This window comes from Halichoeres trimaculatus, unplaced genomic scaffold (genome assembly GCF_033239565.1).
Source record: "Halichoeres trimaculatus isolate MK-OKI-2021-1 unplaced genomic scaffold, fHalTri1.1 fHalTri1_scaffold_17, whole genome shotgun sequence".
Taxonomy (NCBI): Eukaryota; Metazoa; Chordata; class Actinopteri; order Labriformes; family Labridae; genus Halichoeres; species Halichoeres trimaculatus.
Window position 1 is genome coordinate 8,483,391 of NW_027437195.1, and position 22,779 is coordinate 8,506,169.

The window sequence follows — 22,779 nt, forward strand, 5'->3', positions numbered from 1 at the left end:
TTCTATCACTCTAGATTGCTTTTCTTGATGTTAAAATTAATAACCAAACTATCCTTAATCCTGCTGATTCGGATACAGGTTTTGTTGCATTATTGTTAACTGATTTATGGGAGTTGTTGCCATGGAGGAGGAGGATGACAGTAGAAGACACTGCATTCAGCCAAACTTTCATATGTTTAAGCATCTGTGTGAGCTGCTGCCTTAGTAATTCTCAATGTAGTTTGATACCATTTGCTCTGAATTAAATTATTCAAAAACTTTATCGGACAGTTAGTGTCTAAGTATTCCAGGACAAGAAATATCAGTTTGGTCAAGTTCATGGTGTTGAAGTTGCAGTGTCCTTTATTTTCAGCACAGTATGGCAAACAAAAGTAACACATAAAGTTTCCTTTGCCTTTAAAGGGGCTATGAGGGGTTTGAAAGTGATCTTGAAGAAGTCTCCCTTATAGATACAAGCTGGAAAGTGGCGAGGCAGCCCAACTAAAACAGATCCTCCTCATAGCATCTTTTAAGAGAGGTACTGTACATTTTGTAGTCCTTAACCTGTCCCCCTGGTACCCCTGTAGTGTCTTAACTAGGGATTAGTGCTGCACGATTTGGGGAAAATGTGCAATTTGTGATTTGGTGGACAATATCGCGATTGCAATTATGCTTGCGATATAATAAAAAAAGTTGTGTCATGATGAGTCTACAGACTTGCTTGGTTATCATGGAGAAAAATCTGAATTGCATGTGCTGACATTGCGATTGCGATTGCGATTGCGATAACCTCTTTTGCGATTACGTAATTGCATGTGCTGACATTGCGATTGCGATTGCGATTGCGATTGTGATTGCGATAATCGTGCAGCCCTACTAAGGATGCACTGATACCAATCCAGGTATCAGGTATCTGTGAATCCATGCCCCTCAAAGCTGGATAAGTGTCAGTGGGAAAGGGCAGATCCAGGCAACCAGCTTTCTCCCTTTTCTTTTTTTACCAACGCTCTTTGATACTTGTTTTCAAATGTTACCTCTGATGCACACTTGTATGTATTTGCTAAAATACCAGTCTACAAGGGAAAAAGTATTACAATTGAATATTAATTTCTGCACATTCTGATGCACGGTTTTTACAAAATGCTGGTAACATTTAAATATTTTATAATTTAAATAAATACTACTTTAAATATCCTTTTTTTTGCCTTTTACCTAAAACATTACCAGTCTTACCCCTCAGTAGGGCATGCAGGTTATTATCAAACACTGGTATTGGATTGGTATCGGTCAAAACCTAAAGCCCAGGTATCTATATCAGTATCAGAACCAGAAAAGTGGGATCAGTGCATCCCTAATCTTAACATGACTTTAATTGCAAAGAAATCTCTATTTTTCTCTCACTGGTGTTTTGGAAAACCATTCTTTCAGCCTTTGTCTGCAACACTTCCTTTTAGCTGTTGTCTCTTTAAGGACCCCACCCCCTCCACAAACCACCTTCCCTCTGATTGAGCAGCCCTCCAGAGGCCTGTTGGGTGCAGAGCTATGAGCAGACCTTAGTGTTTGGGAAATCTAATGTGATGATCTCATCATCTTCTGAAGATCTCATGAAGATCTCTAGTTTTGCACCAAGCTGTTTGGTGTACATGTGAACCAAAAGGAAAGGGTCATATCCAAACAGTTTGGTTCAAACACATGCGCCATCACACCCCTGTTACAGAAGGCTCAAAACAACAATGACTGAAGTCATACAATCAGTCACAGAAAGCAGAGCAAACAGATAATTAATTGTTACAGATATAAGGGAATCAGTGCACAGCAGATATCTAGATTTCTTATTTTTCCTGAAATGAGTCCCCACGTTAAAAGAACAAGCAGGTACCTGTTTCCAGTCAATCAAATGGACGTCCTGGGACTGAAACGACACCAGGCTCTGATCAAGCTGAGACATGTAGGGAGACGGGATAGCAGGAAGATTGATTCACAACTTTTAACCCTGAATATCCTGCTGCATGAAGTCTTCTAGTAAAAAAACTCTGGCATGTGAACCGATCCATGGAGTGACGTATGTTTAAAAGCCTTGGCTGTATTGACTTGTGCAACATTAGAAGGATTTGCCCTACAGTGTGAGGCTGTGTGTCATGTTTTCATTCTGCCTCAACACATTTGTTAGCATTACTGTAGAGACAGAGGGGAAGATCTGCAACTTATTTGGTGTCATTACTTTTAGTCTCAGGTCATTTCTGGGGCAGATATCAAACTGGACAAAAAATCGGTCGATATTTTGGAAGACTGAATATTTTGCTAGTATGAGACCTTCACAGTGGATTGTCCAGGGATTTGTGCTGATATGACTCTGTAAAGGTGCGCAGAAGGCTATTTTCTTGTTCAAATAACTTCACTGAAAAATATTCAGCATTTGTTTTGGCTACATTTTTGAAAGGTGTAGCATGACTTAGAAAGTTTCATAGAAGTCCAGAGGCTTTTGGTGAAGCATCAAAGACCAGATGCCAAAGTTATGTTTTACTGAGGGTTTGCCTGTGATCCCTGGGTCTACACCTGGACTTTAAAGTTAGATAAATGAGAAAAACACACACAACAAAAACATTTCAAGAATGAAGGAAAGACTGAAGGCTGGGTTTTAAAGGGATGGGCTCCTCGATGGAGTCAATAAAAGCTTGTTCTGAGGGGAAAAGTGACCAGTGGACTCTGTGACCTTTGACCCTGACACAACCTTTACTCTGCGTTTCAAAAGAGAGAATGTCTGCAAGAACGCATGGCTCAGATCCAAGAACCATCATGCAACACTGACAGTCTCCTGTGAGAGCATTACTCAGAGATCTGCATCTCTATGTATGATGTGTCTTTGAGAATAACACCTGCCCTTGTTACATTAAAGTTACTGATTGATTTGCATGAAGTCTGTCCCTCCAGCTCTTTGTCAACGCTCAGGCTTGAACCAGCTCCAACTTGTCTCAATCTTCTCTTTGTTGCAGACAAAGGTCTACTGTTTGAAGCACACAAAGAGATGTGAGGTTTAACTAGAAACATTTGCTGTTATGACTCCAACATAGAAACTGATGTCAGCCCCAAAATATCTCGGGGGTTAAAGTTGATAATATGAAGTGAAGGGGATTCATTCGAGGGAACACACGGAGCAGAGGGAGAAAATATGGTTCACTGGGTGCTCCTGAGCTAACCTCTGCTGTCAGCTTATCTTATCATTCTAAAGACGGCTGCTTAGCAGTAAATATGAGAGGAGGAATGAGGGAAATCTTGTGTAATGTTGAAATGTTGTAATTCTACATTCTCACATGGAGTGCTAGCATTAATACAAATGTGACTGCATGCTTCAGTCACACTACGCGCCTTTTGTGATCATTTTATGTGTCCACAAAAATGTTTCAGTTAAAAGTGAGGACAGGAGAGGACACATGTATTTCTCATTATTTGTGACCATTACCTGAAATAAAATCATGACCCTGGAAAACAAACTTGAATCTTAACAGCAAAAATAAATGTGTAAAATGTTTACAGCCTGGTTCAAATTAGAGCCCGACCAATATAGGATTTTTGGGGGCGATGCCGATACCCATAAAAAAGCTCATATATCTGCCGAAATCTGTAATATCGACCGATATGCGATATATCGACCGATATCTGATATATCCGCTGATATATATAATAAATTCATTGTTATACACAGGATATATACTGTTTATGAACACAAATTATTATAATACCCATATGATTCAAGACAGAGACAGAACACTATTAAATTTAAACAAGGAACTTAAATTATAAAACTGTCAACATAAGAACTGGAGTGTTAACCAATGATAAATAACAACAAACTGTTAACACATAATAAATAAATAAGTCAAACTGTAAACACCTGTAATAAATAAGTCAAACTTTAAACACAGTAAGTAGAAAAAAAAGTCAAACTGTAAACACACAATGAGCAACTTACACAACGTTAAAACACCATAATATAGTCTTACATTAGATAATGGTGGACGGGTGAAATAACAGCACCATTTATCTCTGTTTATCTCTCAAAAAAGTAACTAATGCGATGTTAAAACGCCGTTCTATAGTCTTACATTACATAATGGTGGACGGAGGGGGCGGGCACTCGGGCAGTGTGCAGCCCAACACACAGGCACACAGGAACAGGAGTGACAGAATCTCAGCGGAGCAAAATTTTGCATAATCGGCAAAATTTTGGCCGATGTTGATTAACCAGTGACAGGCATAATCAGCCCGATTAATCGGTCGAGCTGTAGTTCAAAAAAACAGTTTTTGTCTCATTGCTCATTTTTCTTTTAGTATATCTTGATTTAATCTCATGAGGATATTAAACTGTCTAATTAGAGGCACAACTGACTTGACTAACAGGCACACTGCAGATGTTAGCAACAAGGCTGGAAGTCCGCTTAAGCTCCAATTTGTGCATCTCAACACCATCTAACACCATATAATGCAATAAAACACCATAAAACACCATCACCCCTACTAGTTAGCACAGTAATTACAGCTAGTTTAATAAATCATTAACTTTTCATGAATGTAGGATCAAAATTTTAACAGCTAGGAAGCTGGAGCGGGAAAAAGCAGGACTCTTAAAATTACACCAGTGTTTCAATTCAACGTGTGACCCTGTTTTCTGTGACCTTCAGCTGAAAGGTGCTGTGGTTGTTGTACAAAAGCTGCTGAAAACGGAAAGAGTCTCTTCATCAAAATGTCATGTCATGTCTCATTGTCCACAGTCGCTGTTACAATGATAACTGGAGTCACTTTAGCTGAAAGTCACCATTCAACACAGTAACTTATCAAACCAAAACACCAGCTCACTCTGCTTCTGTGTGTCTGCAACATCTCTGCCAGCTGAGAGGCTCATGGAATAAATTCGACAGAGAAATCTGAGCAGAGTATGCTGACATGTTTTATTAGAGTGCACAGAAAATGTTTCACAAGTTCAACAAGCTCCACATAGAGCGTGCTTTGTAGGAGAATATTTTGTGTGTGACAATCATTACTATGGACGGGTACCAAACTAGGTACTTTCAAAGGTACCGATTGAATTCCATCCGTAGTACCAAGTACAATGTTTTGGTACCTGTTTCCCCCAACTGAGGAACCCGCCCCCCTGGAAGTCAAGTTAATTTTATTTTTCTTACAGTTAGATCACAGCAGAAGTGATTTGGAGTTACCGCTCTCGTAAATCATGTCAATACCTTGTTTTTTTTTAATCTAACAGCCTAAATAGCCTTATGTTATTTGTCTAATTTTCATGATGGGATATCGTTTGTACATCGTTGGGTTAACATTTCTCCCCCCAGAACTTCACCATGTACGAAAGAGCACATGATCTTTAGCGCATGGTGAAGCTCCGCTCCGACGTGTACAGAGACACACATAGCGAAATCAAACATGCTCATATCACATGTTAGTGGCAATAAAATAACTGTTATCTCAATATTCAAATAAGGTGACAAAATGTGGTTCAATGTTTAGGCTTGTTACACTGACCATATTCAATCAGTGTTGCCTCATATGAGATTGGCTGGCCAATTTAAATTCAAAAGGATGTTTTATGAACTTGGAAAGGAGTCACATGATTACAAATTCAATTTTACATAATTAACTAATGAAATCAGATGGTGCTTAGCTAAACAAACTATGTGCTGAAATCATGTTAGTCCTTTCAAGCAGAAAAGGAGGTCTATTTCAATGTGGGAACCTTGGGTCTTGATATATGAAGCTCTTGTGGAAGTGCTTTAAATGCAGATCTTTGAGAGTTCACTTCAGGCTGGCTGCAGAAGCCAGTAAAAACCACATCATTTCTCTACCAGGACACTGTACAGAGGTGATTTTTTTCAGCCCATATTAGGAACAAACTGTTGACTTCACGGACGCTATGTTGACATATTATACAGTTTATGGTTTGTATCAATATTGGTGTTATCAATACCACTCAACATCTATTGCAGCTTTTCTGACATCGCTAAAGACAAAGCCACACTGAGGTACCATGTTGGTACCAGGACGTTAAGGAAAATTCACAAAAAGTCATTTTTCATCCCTGAGAAATAAACAGACATGTAAAACAAACAGATTTCAGTGAACTCAGCAAATCTGCAGACCTGAGTTAAACTACTGGATAAACTCAAACAAGGGATGGAAAGCATTCAGCTGACTCACTCCTCTCTGTGTATACCAGGGGTGTAATGAGTCACTGGAGGCTCCTGGTGGACGATATCCAGTTCTAATATAAGAAAACTCCAAACCATGAGCAAGCTGAGGGAGGGAGCTGAATTTTACTCATGTACTCATTAAATATAAACTCTGACACAAATATCAGACAATGCTGGACTCCTGCCTTCTGAAATGATTTCTTCCAAGGTCAGGTTGCCCAGCAGGAAAGTTGGAGCCGAGCTGGAGTAGAGGGTGGCAAATGGTGCAGATTGATACAGAGTCGAGGCTCATGCTCTGCACTCGGTCTCATTAACTCCTCATGTTCAGTCTTAATTTGTCTTTAAGGAAAGAAAAGTCTATAATTCTGCTAAGCAGTAAGTGATGCATTGAAAAAACTCTACAAGGCCGATCAATGCATAACCTGAAGACACAAATTGGCGCCACACTGCACATATAACACTTGTTTGTCAGAGCCAGTGTACTTTAGGGAGTGCCTGGATCAACTTCAGCGAGGAGGACTGTTTGCCAGATGCTGGGCGGGTCTGTAACAACCAGCAGACTGAAGCCACCAGCCCACACTTCCCCTTCAGTATCATGGTGTGCAAAGAAAGACAAGCTAACATGTTTGTGAAGACTTTGAAGTGTCTACAGGAAGCAGACATGATGTGCTTCCTTAAAAATGGCTTATAAGTAACCTGCATCTTTACATGTGGGATCAATCCTGCTGAAATAAAGTTGGAGAGTAGAAATTATGTGCAAACAGTATCTCATTTCCAGAGACAGTTGTGATGTAATCACTAATTGGTCATGACAATGCTTGCATGATGACCCTAAAGGGGGAATGGGAAATACATACATAACGCTGTATGAAAAAATTCAGACATGTTTACAGCCTTTACACCTTAGAATGTTGACATACAGTCCACAAAATTGTAATTTTTTAAAGAATTACTGATCATATTTTTTGCCACTAATTTACTTGGACGACTTCCAATGTGTGATCTAAATTGTAAGTTTTGAAAGTTGTGCACTTGCCTGCATTTTGGAGGGATGTTAACCCCACAAAAAGCTAATTATTGTAATAGCAAATGCCAGGAGTACAGAGGAAGGAAATCTCTCATTGTCTGTACAGCTTGTAATGCTCCCGGCAAATACTCACCCTAAATGATCAAAAACTGCACAAAGATGTGCCTCTGCTTTTAATCCAAACATTATTTTTCTTCACTCCTTCATAAAGCACATGTACAGTATTTATGTTTATAAATACATTTTAAGGGACAACATCCTTTAAGTAGAAATGAAGCCTGTGCAGAAGTGCTAAAAGTCACTGTTCACCAAATATCTGCTTGAGGCTGGCTGCAGAAAGACCAGAAGTCACGTACACACCCAGCCATAAAAACAAACTTTAACAGCATTAAAAAACATATTTATTGCCTGGTTCAAAAACTGGCTTGGGTCTACACTGCTGATTTCACTATCGGTACATATTGTACGGTGAGTTAATTTGTTTCTATCTCTGCGGTTTAAAAGTTATTAGGATCCTTTGATTTTCCAATCAGAAGCACAGCTCAGGTCACGTGACCACTGGGCACCCTGTAGCTGCTCGAAGAAAAACTCACAGCCGGCATCTTAGCGAACGTGGCTGCGTCCGCGGACAGGCTTCATTTCACGGTTTCAGGAACAGACGGGTGACGTCGCAGATGCTACATTCATGTTTTATACAGTCTATGATACATTTCCTAATAAGTAAAATATGAAAAAAAACCTTATTTTCTGACTACTATGACTATTATTAAACGTTTATATCACACACATGTCTAATTTTTCTGTTGGTCATGGGCCTTTCTGTAAAAACTACAAGCCAGCTTAAGTGAGGCATTTACACCAGTATGTGTACAGATGAAGTGGTTGTACCAGTGCACTCTGTAGATCACAAAAAAGCCAAATTTTACAATAATTTACAAGCTCACACCAAGCTTTACATTTTCTCTATACATGCAGGATGACATTTTCTAACAAATACGTACAAATACCAGAAACATTCCTTTTTTGCTGTGTGCAAATGGCAGCAACACTGGGAACAGAGGTTGGGCAGGTAGGACCACATGAGTGTTCTGAGTGCTGTCATAATGCTTATCAACTACAGTATTCTTCAGATTCCTTTGACAAAAAGAGCTGTCACTTTTCTAAAAACCTGAGTCAGCCAACACCTCTGCTGCTCTTCTTACAGGCCTGCAGGTGTGTTTGCTGAGGAACTTATACAACTGTGCATGACAGTGTGATTCCCTGCACACAATCTGGTGTTTCAAACTCCATAAATGAAAAAACAGCAGATATAGCTTTCATGTCCCTATCCAGGTCATGTTTGCTGAAGTTATACCTGCCTGTTTACTCCTCTCTGTGTGTGAGGGCCTACTGCAGCACAAAGGGGCAACAATAAGTGTTTGCTCTGGAGTTAACACCCTGCCATCCTGAATGTTATTCAATGTGCAGCACGCGACTATCACATGTTAAAATATATTCAGCCCCTGAATATCTATTTACTTTATACATTTCATAAACTGACTCTCTGAAAGACAAACTGGCATTAGTGATGACGAGAGACTTGAGAGGAATAACAGTCACACAATGAATTGATAAACAAATTAATGAATAAACCAATCTTCCATACCAGCCTGTATGCAGCTCATAATGTAGCCAGAAAATTAATTAGCATTTCATACACACCACCATTTTTTTGTTTCCACCTGATTGAAAAAATAAGAAGCTGAGCTCAGATCTGCAGCAACTCAGTTTGCAGCCCCAACACTCAAGGACAAAAACTCTGCTAATTTAAGTTTTTAGTCTGTTTCAACCACCAGGTTTATGAAGGGAGAAAGACATCTCCGCTTAATATCCATCTCTAAAAAATGCAGCTAAAACACAGAGCCTAAATTCAATCTTCCAGTTACTGGTCCATATTACATTAACTGATGTCCCCTTTCACATTTGTGAGCTCAGTGCACTTTCACCTCCCCAACTGATGCAGATCCAGAACATTTTAGACCATACAAAGGTGAGGCCAAAGGTGAAAGTGTGTCAGGACGAGAGATATGATAACAGAGACATTCAACATGTTCATTATGATGCTAAACTGTAGTGTAGATTATTGAAAGAGTAGATAAGTATACAGTTTATGGTTTCAATGCTCAACAAATAGAAAAACAAAATAAACAAAAAAAACACACAAATAAAATGAACAGAGTTTCCCTTAATCAGCTAAACTAATAATATATGAATAAACATTTCAGGCCTGAAATGTTGGCCAAATGTGTTTCAGCCACATGCTTCTGCTTCAACCCTGTAGCCCTCTACAACCTGGATGCAAACAAACACAGATGACAAATTGCTTCACATTGCACGGTACAGTCTGTCAGTATTTTTAATACCCTAAAAGTTGTGTCTTAGCCACAAAGAAGTCCTCTTCCACTAGCCCTAATGTAGGTCTCGATCAGACCTGGGCAAAATATGGCCCGCGGGCCACATCCGGCCCTTTGTACGTCCTTGTCTGACCCACATGAGGCCAATCATAAACATAAAACTTGTGCAAATGCATATGTATTAATACTTCATCTATCACAGGCACTGTACACGATACTGTGGTTTGAATTGGCCCTCTCTTTCACTGGCTCAGTCAGTCTCCTCCACCTGAACTCTCTGTTGTGAAGAGAGAGCGCCGTCGCGTACACGCACAGCATGTATGCGCAGCACACACCGAAGACAGACAGATCTTCACAACGACAAGCATTTCACTATTTCAGAGTCAGCCTTCTTACTATAAGATTCACGCTGCTCTAAACTCTCCTTATTGAAGAGGACGCTACGTCAGAGCAGAGCTATGTTAGTTTAACTCACAACATGTCATGTCGGCACCAAAAAAGAAAGAAAGAAAACAGCTAAGGCTCTGATAAACTCTTCATCAACAAGTGCAGCACAGTTACCCGTCTCTGTCTCTGAGAAGTCTTCTGCAGCGTCTTTGGATCAAACCAACAAAGAGAGAGAGGGGTGGATGGTTTTTGAGTTTTTGATATAATGTCCAAGTACGGGACTTGATTTGACTTTGAAAAATATTAGAGCTCACAAAAGCGCACTTTAAGTTGGGGGACAATCAGGGGAAATCATAAGCCAGGAGACCAGCAGGAGAAAGGATTAAAAAAACTGAAGACTCTCTCCATATTCAGGAGTGTTGGCAGCCTGCCAGCACTCTCGACTGGTAAAAGTGAGTTCATGTATGATACAGATTGACAAAGATGAAAACTAAAGATATTTTCTCTATCATTTTAGGATTCATTGAAAGTTTTTCTTTTCTTATTTGACCTATACACCACAAATTCACATAACCTAAAATAAATATGTACTGAGTGCTTTATTCTTCTGATTATCAGTACCAGCTATTCAAAATATTTAATTTAGAGCATTTTACAATGGAACAAAGTTGGTGGCCTTCTGACACAATTAAGGTTTCTCATGTGGCCCCTGGTAAAAATTAATTGCCCACCCCTGGTATAGATACGAGACATGCTCTACTTGCTCTACTACCTGGATGTATAGAAAACACAGCTGACAGATGGAATCTCTTAGCACACCACAGTTTATCAGAATTTTGAGAAAATTGGGATAAAAATTGTTTGTGGGCTGTTCCTAAATAAAGTGGCATATAAGCACTCAACCAGATCAATGGGTAAACAAAAGAGACATGTGGAAGTTAGTCTGCAGAGAGGATGAAGGCTGGAGGTGCAAGTTTAATTTAAAAAATACACTGGAGCTCTGGAGAGGTTTCTCTCCCAACTTTATTTATGTCTTTTCACTGTGGCACTATCAACACTCACCCTTTACTTTACCTTGAAGGGATTTTGTATATACCTCAGTCAATCAGATATAAAGTAATATATGTCTTGCTAATTTCTATGTAGTCACTGTATAATGTTACCATTACTGTCAGCATTGTATCTGCTATCATACTATATCCTAATTGTGATGCCAAATGTGAACTGACACACTCACAGCCCTCGTCAGTTGTAAACAGGGTGTCATTAGTAGAAAAAAGTAGTGTTATTGTTGTTGAGGAAGTATTTCTAGTTGTTCTAGCACCAGTCCAATTATTTCCCAGACAGGTCACAGCTGATGTTAGTCAGAGCAAAGGCTGCTGGAGTAGTTTTTATAATGACAGTAGTTTTTTTGGCCTGTAAACATATTTCTGCTTTAGCAACAATTTCAGTTTGCAATACAAATGGAGGTCCAGCTCTTACATTGTTTCTTTGATATTTCACTCAACCAGTTGACATTATCATTCCTGGCATGGTTAAGAAACACATGGCGATTCAAGAGTCAGTGCAGCTCCAGGTATTTTCAGTTAATAATTAAGTCAATGAGAGGTATGGTTTCTTAGCATTTAAGGCTCTATTTCAAGAGGCTGGTGACAGATTTGTCACTGAGTATTAGTCAGGAGGAAGTCGACGTAACTAGGGCAGCAGTTATTTTCTACCTGCAGCATCATGATGAGGCACAAAGGACAGACATTCCTATGAATCATTTAGTCCATTAAGTCAGATCAATAGCTGGTTGTGCAACTTAGCTATGTCACAACAGATCAGGTATTACAAAACATGAAAACATGGACATGATAAATGCGTGAAACATGACGAACATTGAGCAGGCTTTCATCAGTGGCTACACGCTAAAAGTGTTGGAAATAAATTATCAGTTAAAAAGATCTCAAGTCATCCTGGCTTTTGTTTAAACCTCTGAAATCTTGTTTGGCAAAAAAAAAAAGGTGAACCACTTTTTCTCTTATGGACAAACAGTCATTAAGAAGTTTATGACCACACTTTGAGTAAAAAAATTCTAGGGGCTGCAAGCTGAGCTGAAATTAATATTCATGATGGATGATCCGCAGATGGCTCCCCCTTTGAAAAGAATTCAGACCAAGTGAGTAAAGTGGATTAAACACTGAGTTCAAGTATCATGTTTCTATGACTATCTACTGTGGGGCTCTGGGGGCTGCAAGCTGAGCTGCTGCTAACTAAAACGGTGAAAATTTTATCCATCTTATCCATCTTAATCTAAAACTCTTAAACGTGCATTGAAATGGAAAAGGTATTATGCTGGAAATGTTTTGGCATTGGGTGAACAGCTGGCACTTAATGGTAACTCAGAACAGTCTCCTGAATTAAAGTCTTGAGGTACCGTTGGCCAAGTGGTTTCAGTTTGTAATAGTCACTTGTTTGAAGAGCAGAGTGTTAAACCCCAATCTCTCAACCCTCACCCTGGAGGAAAATCTTTCACATTAAAGAGTTTGTTTTCTCTCCAGCTCCTCCCCACAGCCTTCACCTCCTCTCCCCAAGCTGCACATATCGCTGCAAAACCACAACAAAACTTAACCCTGAAAGTCCGATACACGTCTTTGCCCTGAACTGCACCAACAGTGAGTCAGTCAGCACTCAATCATTACTTATCATCTAATCTGCTGGAAATTGCTACAAGTCAAAAGCTTTGCTGGGTAAGTGCATTCCTGCAATGAGAAACCCTTGACGAAAACAAACAGGTTGAGGGATGAACTGGATCACAACCAAAAGTGGGTAGATCTGTTCAGACATGAACTACAGCTATTGGCTACTGACGTTATCAGCGAATTACGTTAGACTTGTGTTTTTACCACTCAGTAACCTGCTTCTTAACAACCACTGATTATCAGATTTTAATCTTTTTTACGTAAAACCACTCATAAAAGGTTTGAAACTCCCCTGTTTGTCAGAGAACCATTCTCCTAAAAGACGAGACCTCCCTTAACATGTTGAAGTCTCTGCGTGGTGGATGATACCTCTGCAGAAAGCAGAGAGCCAGGATGTCAAGTTGGCCTTTTATTCATATCTCTGACACTCAAGGCTTTTTCATCCGCCACAAAGTTGCCTATAGAAGATGCATGTAACTGTCTAAATTTTACTATGAAAATAATGATGAAGGACAGAGGTCACAAAGTAATGACATTTCATCATCAAGGAGAGGCATTATGAACCGAGTGATCAGTTCACAAAGCTGTTTACAAAAAAGTATTTGGTCAAACAGTGAGAGTCGGACAAGGCCTTCTCTCGTTTTCTCTCGTCTCTGATGAGTTGCACGTTTGCATTAATCAGTGATGATCAAAAATGATGAACATGTCCCCAAAAACAAGAAAAGAAGAAAAGAAAACACCAATTGCAGATAGCATCTCGTGGAACAGCCGGGTTCAACAGTATTTTAATCGTGAAAAAAAAAGAGATAAAGTTGTAAGTAAGTTGTGTCTGGCTAAACTTTATTTGTTTATAACCATGCAACGAGAGAAATGCTAAACTTGCACAGGTAGATCAAGCATGGTTGTGGTCTGCCTTTATTAGCCACCCTATGCTAATCAACATCATTTACCTATAGATGCTGCCCAATTTGACTGTTTTCTGAGTATCGTCTCTTCCAACTAGTCTGAAATAAGTAATTTAGTATCATCCTAAATATGATGATCAGAGATGTTCACAAGCCCTTTTTTGCAAGCACAAGTCAAGTCCCAAGTCTTTGGTCACAAGTCAAAGTAATTTCTCAAGTTTTAGTGGGGTGAGACTTGCTCAAGTCTCAAGTCTTAGATCATGAGTCTCAAGTCTCAAGTCTCTGAAAGAAAAAAAAAAACTCTAAAGAGATATTCGTCTACTTAATGGACGAACAAGCTCAAGGTTTGCACTTTGCAACAGGAACGTCTGGTAACATTAAATATGTAAAATTAACGCTGGGTGGTCATCAAACAAGTTTAACCTGCCTGTAAGCTGAGAGTGTAACTGTGTATTTTTCTATGGTTGGCATTAACCAGTAGATGGTGGCAGCGAAACATAGATGACTAACATTACCCATCTGTCATGTCAATGCACCTCATGTGAACAAGTGCAACAAGCAAGCTTTCACTCGTCTATTCAAATATTCAGTTACGAAGCTTATAGAAAGCTAAGTGAACGTTATGAAGCTAATACTGAGCCAACTGCGTCCATATACGCTAATATGACTGAAAAAATCCAGGTTAGTTTTCAGGTGCCTGGCAAACTTTGATGTGGTGGATCCAGCGTCTTTGATCCGGATCCTGCAGACTTTGCAGTCAGCACTCCTTTTGTTGGTGCCATCATGTTTAAAGTTTTTACAACCAAATGTAATGAAAAATGGTAAAGCAGCAGCTGCAGGTGGCCATTGTCGTAATCTGATGTACAAGTGACACCACTTGATGCCATGAGGCACACACCAGATGTGTAGTGTTTACCATGGCTACCATGGAAAGACGGAAGGAACCACATTAAGTTTGTCAGAGTTTCATCAATCTTAATATGCCAAAAAAAAAAAAATAAAGGTTGTTCAAGAGTCTAAAAACACGAATCAGAGTCGAGTCTGAAGTCTTTTGCGCACAAGTCCAAGTCAAGTCTAAAGTCTCTGTGTGCGTGGCTTAGTGCGACCCGAGTTAGAGTCTCAAACTCAAAGTCCCCATCTCTAAAGATGAAATATCTTTACCATAGTACTATTGGAATCATTCATAGTTTGTTTGTAAGAGCACATTATCATTAACAAGTAACTAAAATAACAATGTCTCAGGAGGCCTATCATCACAAATTACATTATTTGCAATGAATGCTGCAAGATTAGTAGTATCTTCTGACCTAATTCGCCTACAGCTTTTTAAGTTATGACAGTGAAAGCAAGTGTCATTTCCAAGAAAGTCTATCTTCAAGGTATTTTCATGAGAAATTTCTTTAAATTTTTTTTTTGCACACTAGCTACTTAGTAAAAATATGAAACAGTGTTCCAGTGCCAGATCTTCATCACATCAGATAAACAGAGGCTGGCGGGCAGGGGCTGAATATTTGCTGCAGGTTGCTCTACCTGGGTGATATTTTCCATACACTGTCTGAGCTGCAAGAGACAAACATCCACTAACAGCCACAAATAATGACATCTCTCTTGCAGGAGTGTCTGGTCTTTGTTTGCGTGTGAATGGGCAGGTGTGAACAGGTGTACATTTATGTGTCACAGTGCCACAAGTCAGATCAGCCAGCAAACAGCCTGTCAGTCCTTGTTGTCGTGCACACAAACGCTTTCACTTTCAATAACAGTCTGAGCCACAAACCTGGCAACACCTGTCTGGAGGATTCAGGTGTCATGACTCTGTTTGTAGGTTCAGTCTCTCAACAAACCTGCTCCACAGCTGAGCATCACATCCTTTGTTGAGTTTAACTTGTAAGTAAATGTATCTGTGATACTAAGTTGTGTTCATAGGCATGTGGTGACTTTTTATGTCATGACAGATATTCTTAAGTACGGGTGCTTTCATTCTCAGCCACTGCTGTGTGCTCCTGTTTTCAAATGTAAAACTTTTTTTCTATTGTTTGAAAAAAATACATGCAAATTTACAACCACAGAGCGTTTTTTTTTTTTTTACACCTTTTTTTCACTACAAACTGTTCGCTTACTGGACACACAAGTGTGAGACACAGAGCTGACAAACTGAGTGAAATGTATCAGAAAAAAAGGAGGCAGAAAACGCTCAGGCGGACAGAAAGACCTGCAGAAAAAAACGCCCATAACAAGGTCATGGATGGCAACAAAGTGAGAAACAAGCTCAACCTGAGGACCTTCAAACATCAGACCCAAGGTCGAGTTGTGAACACCAATATGTTGGAGGTCGATAAACTCCAACAAGACACAGGCAGGCTCAATCACATGCTGAATGAAGAGAGGAGCTTCAAGCCAAGACCAGCGCCTCTGAGGAACAATTCAAAGCCGCCACACTAGAGGAGAGGAAGAAGAACTGTGCCATCAGACAAGAGAAGCAAATGCTCCTCTTCCAGAACTCAAACCAATACGGAGGCAACCCTGGGACTTCCTGTGGGTGACACAGCCACAGAGGACACCTCCTCTCCTCTCTTCTCCTCTCCACCCTCCCAAATCCCTCTTCCTCTCCCCAGACTTCTTTCACTGCACATATTCTAGGCTGACACAGCACGCCAACTCAAAGTACCTGCAGCTAAAAGGTTAAACCAACACCATGACACAAAGGGCTCTAATTTTGTGGCGCAGCGCAGGGGGCGCAAGCCTGGCGCAGCCTGCGCAGTGCTAATTTCGTGCGGCGCACCGCCGTGCGCTGCCAATTTGACAATTTGGTAGACTGTCTGCGCAGAGGTGGGTGTTACCGCGCGCCAGGGGGAGTTGACGGCGCACCAGGGGGAGGTGTCAGCAGATTCATGTTGGCGCAGTGACAATTTCGTGCCAAAAAAGTGCGCTGAAAGCTCGCCAGCTCCAACCTGGTCTATCCTCGGCGCAAGGCGGAGCGCACCCCACACAGCTGTAATTTGGTGACAGGCGCACATGTGCGCACATGTCATCAAAGCCTCAGAGGCAGGTTTCCAGAGTGTCAGGCACATTTTGATGCAGTAAACAATCACAGCAATCACTATTTAATGTAACTGTCTGAACCAGCATATACATTTATATCTATATTAACTGTCCCGTCACATCTGATGTCAGATTAAAGCCGTTTGTCATGGAGTGCTAACCACTGCACAAAATATGTATTTGGAAATTATTTTTGATTTTGGGACGCATTTAACAACACCCCTACAAGTGTTTAGTGACCTACCTGATTCAGGTACAGCTACTGTTGGGAGTTTCAATGTGCAGGGCAAAGCATCTGAATCTGCAATCAAAGCCATTTACGCTGAAATTCAACTTCTCACAAACCAAATAGTCTGAACATGAGAAAAGCAGTCTGTGGGTAAATAAAGTTCAGTTTTTTTTTAGAGTGCGCTAATGTTAGCAGAGCCAACATCACCACCAACCTTTGTAGGTTGGCATCAACACACACGCTGTCTTGTCTAAAAGACAAACCTGTCATCTTATTGCAGGTTTCTTCCCACATGTGACCTGCTGCTTCAACACACCTCAGAGAATATCAGTTCTGCAGAGCTAAGCCTACAAGCTTACAATGAACTCCCGGAAATCATGTGAGGACAATCTTTGCTTGCTTTAGTTCCAAACACAGCTTAGAGATACCTTCGTCCTGACAAAACAAAGGATCAACCCGTGACCTGCAAAGGAATACTACCACCCTCATGGAGAACTGTGGTCAGAGAGTCCTTGAGATTCCAAGTGAAGCATGTCAAATTGTCAATTTCAACCTTGTCTGACCTGTTGGAGTCCTTACAGATGAACAGAAGAAAGCACAAAACACATCAGAACAAAATAAGATGTCATCACATGAATTAAGTTGTTAAAAAAACAATAGACAAGATAAGCTAAGCCCTCAGTAAACTCTGCAGTCTTTGTCAAAAATTGCTGCTGTTCACAATAACAGGTCTGCCTGATTGCTCTAAAGCAGTATAACTTGTTAATTCCTGCATTACCATTAAACCAAAGGTATTGTCCACAAAAATGTTGACTTGTTCATAATGGTTCCTACCTCCACACCTTCACCTAAGGGACTGTCTGGAAGTTGTAGGCAGGAATCCACACTCTCTGCTGCAGGGTGTGACGGCTCTATCTCGGCCCATAGATTAGATCATTTTGAAGCACTGTTTCACCTCCTGTTGATTTTTTGGACAAGCCATCCCAAGGCTAAGTTAAGCGCTACATAGACTCAATCATTTTTTCTTACACAGAGTTATCTGTGGTTGGTCAGATTCCTGCAAATCATCATTTAAAAAACCTCCTGACACAATTCACCTCCGGTATTCTGAGAAGACTGAGCAAACCTGCCTTGGGCAGGCCTTCTACACACATGAGACTGCATCTGAATCTTTGAATTGAAAACACGATGAAGCAGGAAAGCACCTGAGTGGCCCAGGAGCACCTGGAAAGCCCAAGGGAGAATGTTTTCTCAGTCAAGAATGAGCGAATGCACTGAAAGAGCGTTCAAGACTTCAGTTAAAAGGAGAGAATTTTAACACTTACCTGCAGCTGCATGGCTAGCTTAAATAACAACTGTAACAATTACATCCATGCTCTGTTTAAAATTGATGGTACTGGGAATGGCTGCATTGAAATGGTGTTTTCTCACACGTTTATCTGGTTTTGCAAGTGATCATTCATTACATCAAAAGACAGTCATAAAGTTAAAGGTGCTGTTAGAGCTATCCATTTGACACTTGAATTTGCTAGAATTTTTCCTGGATAAAGACTCCTTGCTCCATGAGCAACATCACCCACTTTCGTAGAAACATGACTCTTGCCAAGGCATGCATTTCTTTTGGAGAGCACATCTTCTTTTTAAAGGTCTTAAAATGTTTTTCATCTGTTTAAAATACCAGTGCTGTCCCGCAGGGTCAATAAAAAAAGGTTACACCTCCAGAAAGATTGCGTTATACTACAAAATTCCTCATGAACTCTAAATGTGCTTGTCTTCAGATGTCTTGGAAGTCCATTTAAGTACAGCAAACAGTGACAGAGGAGTTAATGCGGGATCAGCAGCTCATTGATTCAATGATTTAAAATCCTCACAACACAAGCAATAATATAGATTACCAGCTATGTTCTCTCCTTGTTTTCTGTTAGACTAATATTTTCTTGGATCTAGAGCAGCTCAGACACAATAACAACATGACGGAGCCTCATACAAGTGGACTGAACATGAACATGTGTCATACCTGCACGGCAGGTTTTTCATTTCTGCGCGGTGCATGGTTCATCTTCCTGATATCACAACAGCATCAGTCATAGCTCGTGTGCTAACCTGACACCATGTGATAGCGATTCTTGAGTCAGAGGTAATAAGTGCCAACAAACTGTATAAGATGAATAACATGATGGATCTTTTAACAGAAAACAGGGAACTTCCAGGAGGAGTACAGTACTGTAATGTCTCAGCCGTTACTGGGACCAGTTGAGGTTCTTGTTAAATCTCTAATTTATCCAGGGAAGAGTGACTCAGCGTGGGTATTTTCTTCTTTACAGTCATACACTTCACCACAATACAGAGGCTGCAACACTGTTGGCCAATGAGCACAGAGCCAGAGGACTGAGGCTGAGCGCCTTGCCCAGATAAACTGAAACAACAAAGCTTCAGTCTGTGTTCTATCTATATAACAGACAAAAGTGTGAGTCAGTCTATGCACATTGCTTAGGTTGATTAGCGACAAAACTAATACCTTTACAGTAAAGGAATTCTTATCTCAACTATATCTTTTGCAGAAAACTGCAAAGAAGAATTTCAGGTAATGCATTTAGTGACAAAAGAATAAAATCAGTAGTTTTGTGCTAGTAGGAAATGAAACTTGTGGCTGGGCAACAATAAACGAAGCAGCTTTGCACTAAAAATGAGCGTTTTCTAATGTTTCTGAACAGCATGTGATGGTTGTGACCTGAGCTGCAGCTAAAAGTAGCTTTTACAAGGTTTTTAAAGGGGACTAAGCCAAAGACGTGTCCTCCAATCCAAAACAAACAGACTCTCATTATTACAAAGTAACACACTGAATAAGAGGCTGTTCATTTAAATACCTGTGAGGAATTCATACCTCATTTAAAAATACTTTGGAGAAGAAAAATCTGCAAATCCAGTTTCCTTTTAATAAATAATGTTGTCTTGATTGATTGATTGAAACCTAATTAGTAGATTTCTTACCCTGTTGGTAGTTGTTCTTGATTCACTTCAAATCATTTAGGTGTCAGTTTTGCCTTTTAATATCTTGAATTAAGACATTTTTTGGACTTGTCAGCTGGCTGGGGCTCATATTGAGTCTAATACAGGGGTGTCTAACATGTCAAACAACCAGATCTAATCAGCCTTCAGAATGAATGCAGAGGTGAAAGGGCAACCTGCAGCAGGTTTTAGTGCTTAGGCAACATAATATTCAGCGTCACTATGAGACTCAGCATAGTGAAAAATACAACAGCTTGGAAGGACAACTGAGAAGAGAGAAGATGAATTAATTGCCAATGAATTTGAGTAAAAAGCAGTCTGTTTTCATCCAGAGTCGAGAACAGAGATGACAGCAAGCTAACTTATTGCTAACATTAGCATCAAACCCGTATGATGAGGGGGAGCTGGTGAAAACATGCTGAAGGCTGCAGAAGTCATGTATCCTGAGAAGTGACTAACTTTTGCCAACATTAGCCTGACGAGGAATACAGTGGCAGAGAGGATTTCAAAACAGTTTTTCACATGTTTAATACTTACACAGTACAGGATAACGTAACTTATTTCTTATGTTCAGAATAGTTCCCACTTCAGTTTGTAAGTTGTGGGGAGTCTATTTTTTGTTCAGAATAACTACAAAGATGTGGAAAATAGAGTGAAGACTATTTGTGGAAAGGGATGGGTACTGATTTAGGTACTTTTGTAGGCACCGATCAAATTTCGTCTGAAGTAGCAAGTACAGATTCACTTAAAACCAAAAGGTACTATGTTTAGGTATGTAAACACATCCTTGTGACTGTGAGAGAGTGGAAGGGTAGGTGATTTTCCATGTTGGACATGAACACAGCACTGCAAGGAAGAACAGCTGTGTTAAATTGAAAAATTTTAGACTTGATTATTAAAAAATGATATTTATTGCCACATAAACACACAAAAGTACCAAAAATTGGTATCCATGAGTACCAATACCAATTGCCAGGTACCAGGCAGTGGTATTGAATTGTTTGAAATATGAAAGGTATCCATCCCTGTTTGTGGAGCTTGATAACTTGAATGTTTTGTGTCTTTGTACAGTCACTACAACACAGGTTGTTCTTATTTTTGTTAAGACATATGTTCTGTCTGCAGACAAAGAGATAAACTTCACTGCCACATGCATGAGAAAAGTCAGCAGAGATAAAGTTGTGCTATTCAGTCTACTGTTGGCACCAAAATCAAAGCACTTTAAGAGACGAGCTCTTGAGTTAAAAGTTTGTCTGGCTCACTACCATACACAAAGAAAGTCTTAAGGATCATTTTCCATCCTGAGTTGTTGGGCTACAGTTACACACAGGATTATGGGACGATTCTCAGCTGTTGTTTCATAGACAGCCACACAGGTATCATATATGAGGACTCCCCTCGTCCTAACTTCTCACCCCCATACAGCGCCCCTGTGAAGATTTAATGTCAGATTCAGTATTTGGAGTGTAAAACAACAATCCACACCAGATCCTCCTGTTCTGACTGACAGTTGACTCCCTCCTTGCAGTATTTGCCCAATTCCTGCAGCATTTATTAAACTTGCTCACACCAAAACTTGAGCATGACTGTACTAGTCATACCACAGCTCTACACCACAGTGGTTTAAGACTGCCAGGGGGGCAAAACTGTTGCTTTGTTGGATTTTTTCTTTCTCACACACTCCTGTTCTTGCCTCAGCTCAGTGATCTTGTGTAACATGATGCGTTTCCAGAACATGGGGGACTTGCAGGTCCCTTAAGAGTGATCATTGAGTTACCACCTGTTAAATTTCAGAACATTAGATTGTAACATCTAACCTGGAACGACTTTAATTTAGGTCAAACAAATCAGTTAAGCAGCACTTCTTATTCTATGTTTTTTTTTTTCAGATTTGAGTTAACTTTATGTATTTCTGGTTTAGAACGTCCAGTTGTTACTTTCTTTTGTTTGAAAAGGACTCTGATCAGAGCTCCTCTCCTCTGTACTTTAATTTATAGCAAGACTGTCACTCCATTTCAGACACTAAAAAGGTGCACTTTTTCTGTATCACCCTGAACCTTTTGTTTGCTGTTGTTCCAAATCTGGAATGAAATAGACCTATTTATGATAACTAGATGTCATTTCACACGAAATATTTCTTGAAAATAGCTTTCAAGATCTTTATATTTTCACAATAGCACCTTTTTCACCTCTATTACTTTCGGTTTGTTTAAAATATGACTCAGGATGAGGCTGTGGCCTCCTCAAGATAATAATATTCAGTGTCAGAGCATCTTCAACCACCTGTGGAGCTACTCAGAAGAAAAATAAAGCACAGACGCTCGGTATGGACATATTTTACAAGTTATTGAAACGTCTCTTACCGAAGACTGTGGAAGCTGTCCAGCTCATCAGTCTCAGGGAAGAACACCTCTCCTCCGTCTTTCCGTTTGGATTTTTTCCGTTTCAGCTTGAAGGACAGCAACTTCTTTTTCTTCTTCTCTTTCGGTGAAAGGGGTGAAATATCACCGGGCAGAGTGACGGTGTCTCCGGGGCTGAGGGGAGACACCGCGGGACTCGCTGGTAGAGTCTCCGACTTGCGTCTGGGGCTGGTCGCTTCTCCATCATTTTTCAGGGAGTTGGACCGTTTGAGCTCCTTGCTTTCTTTGTCGGGTGATTTGATTTTGAATAAGTTCTTCACTTTCAGAGTGCCGGACTTACTCATGGTGTCTATCAGAGAAGTCCTGTTTCAGAAAGTGCGTGGAGGAGAATAACAGCATGTGTACACTTAACCTACTTGTGCCTGCAGCATGAGTGAATCATCGAGCTAACCTGCAGAGCGGGTTCCCGCGTGCGCTTGGGCATGCCTACACCGGTCGCGCGCGCAGTCAGGTAGAAGAAGCATGCACCAGTTTACCAAATGTCTGCAAAGGGAGTAAGACTTCCGCCTG

At 40.3% G+C, this 22,779-nt stretch overlaps 1 protein-coding gene across 1 annotated transcript in view; it reads right to left on the reverse strand.

Annotated features, from left to right (window-relative positions):
- Nucleotides 1-22,553, reverse strand: part of crybg1a (crystallin beta-gamma domain containing 1a) — a 59,405-nt gene extending 36,852 nt beyond the window's left edge. Inside the window, exon 1 of the mRNA XM_074692432.1 lies at nt 22,213-22,553. Within this exon, the coding sequence (XP_074548533.1) occupies nt 22,213-22,553 (341 nt within the window). The remainder of the gene's footprint in view (nt 1-22,212) is intronic.
- Nucleotides 22,554-22,779: the final 226 nt, after the last annotated feature.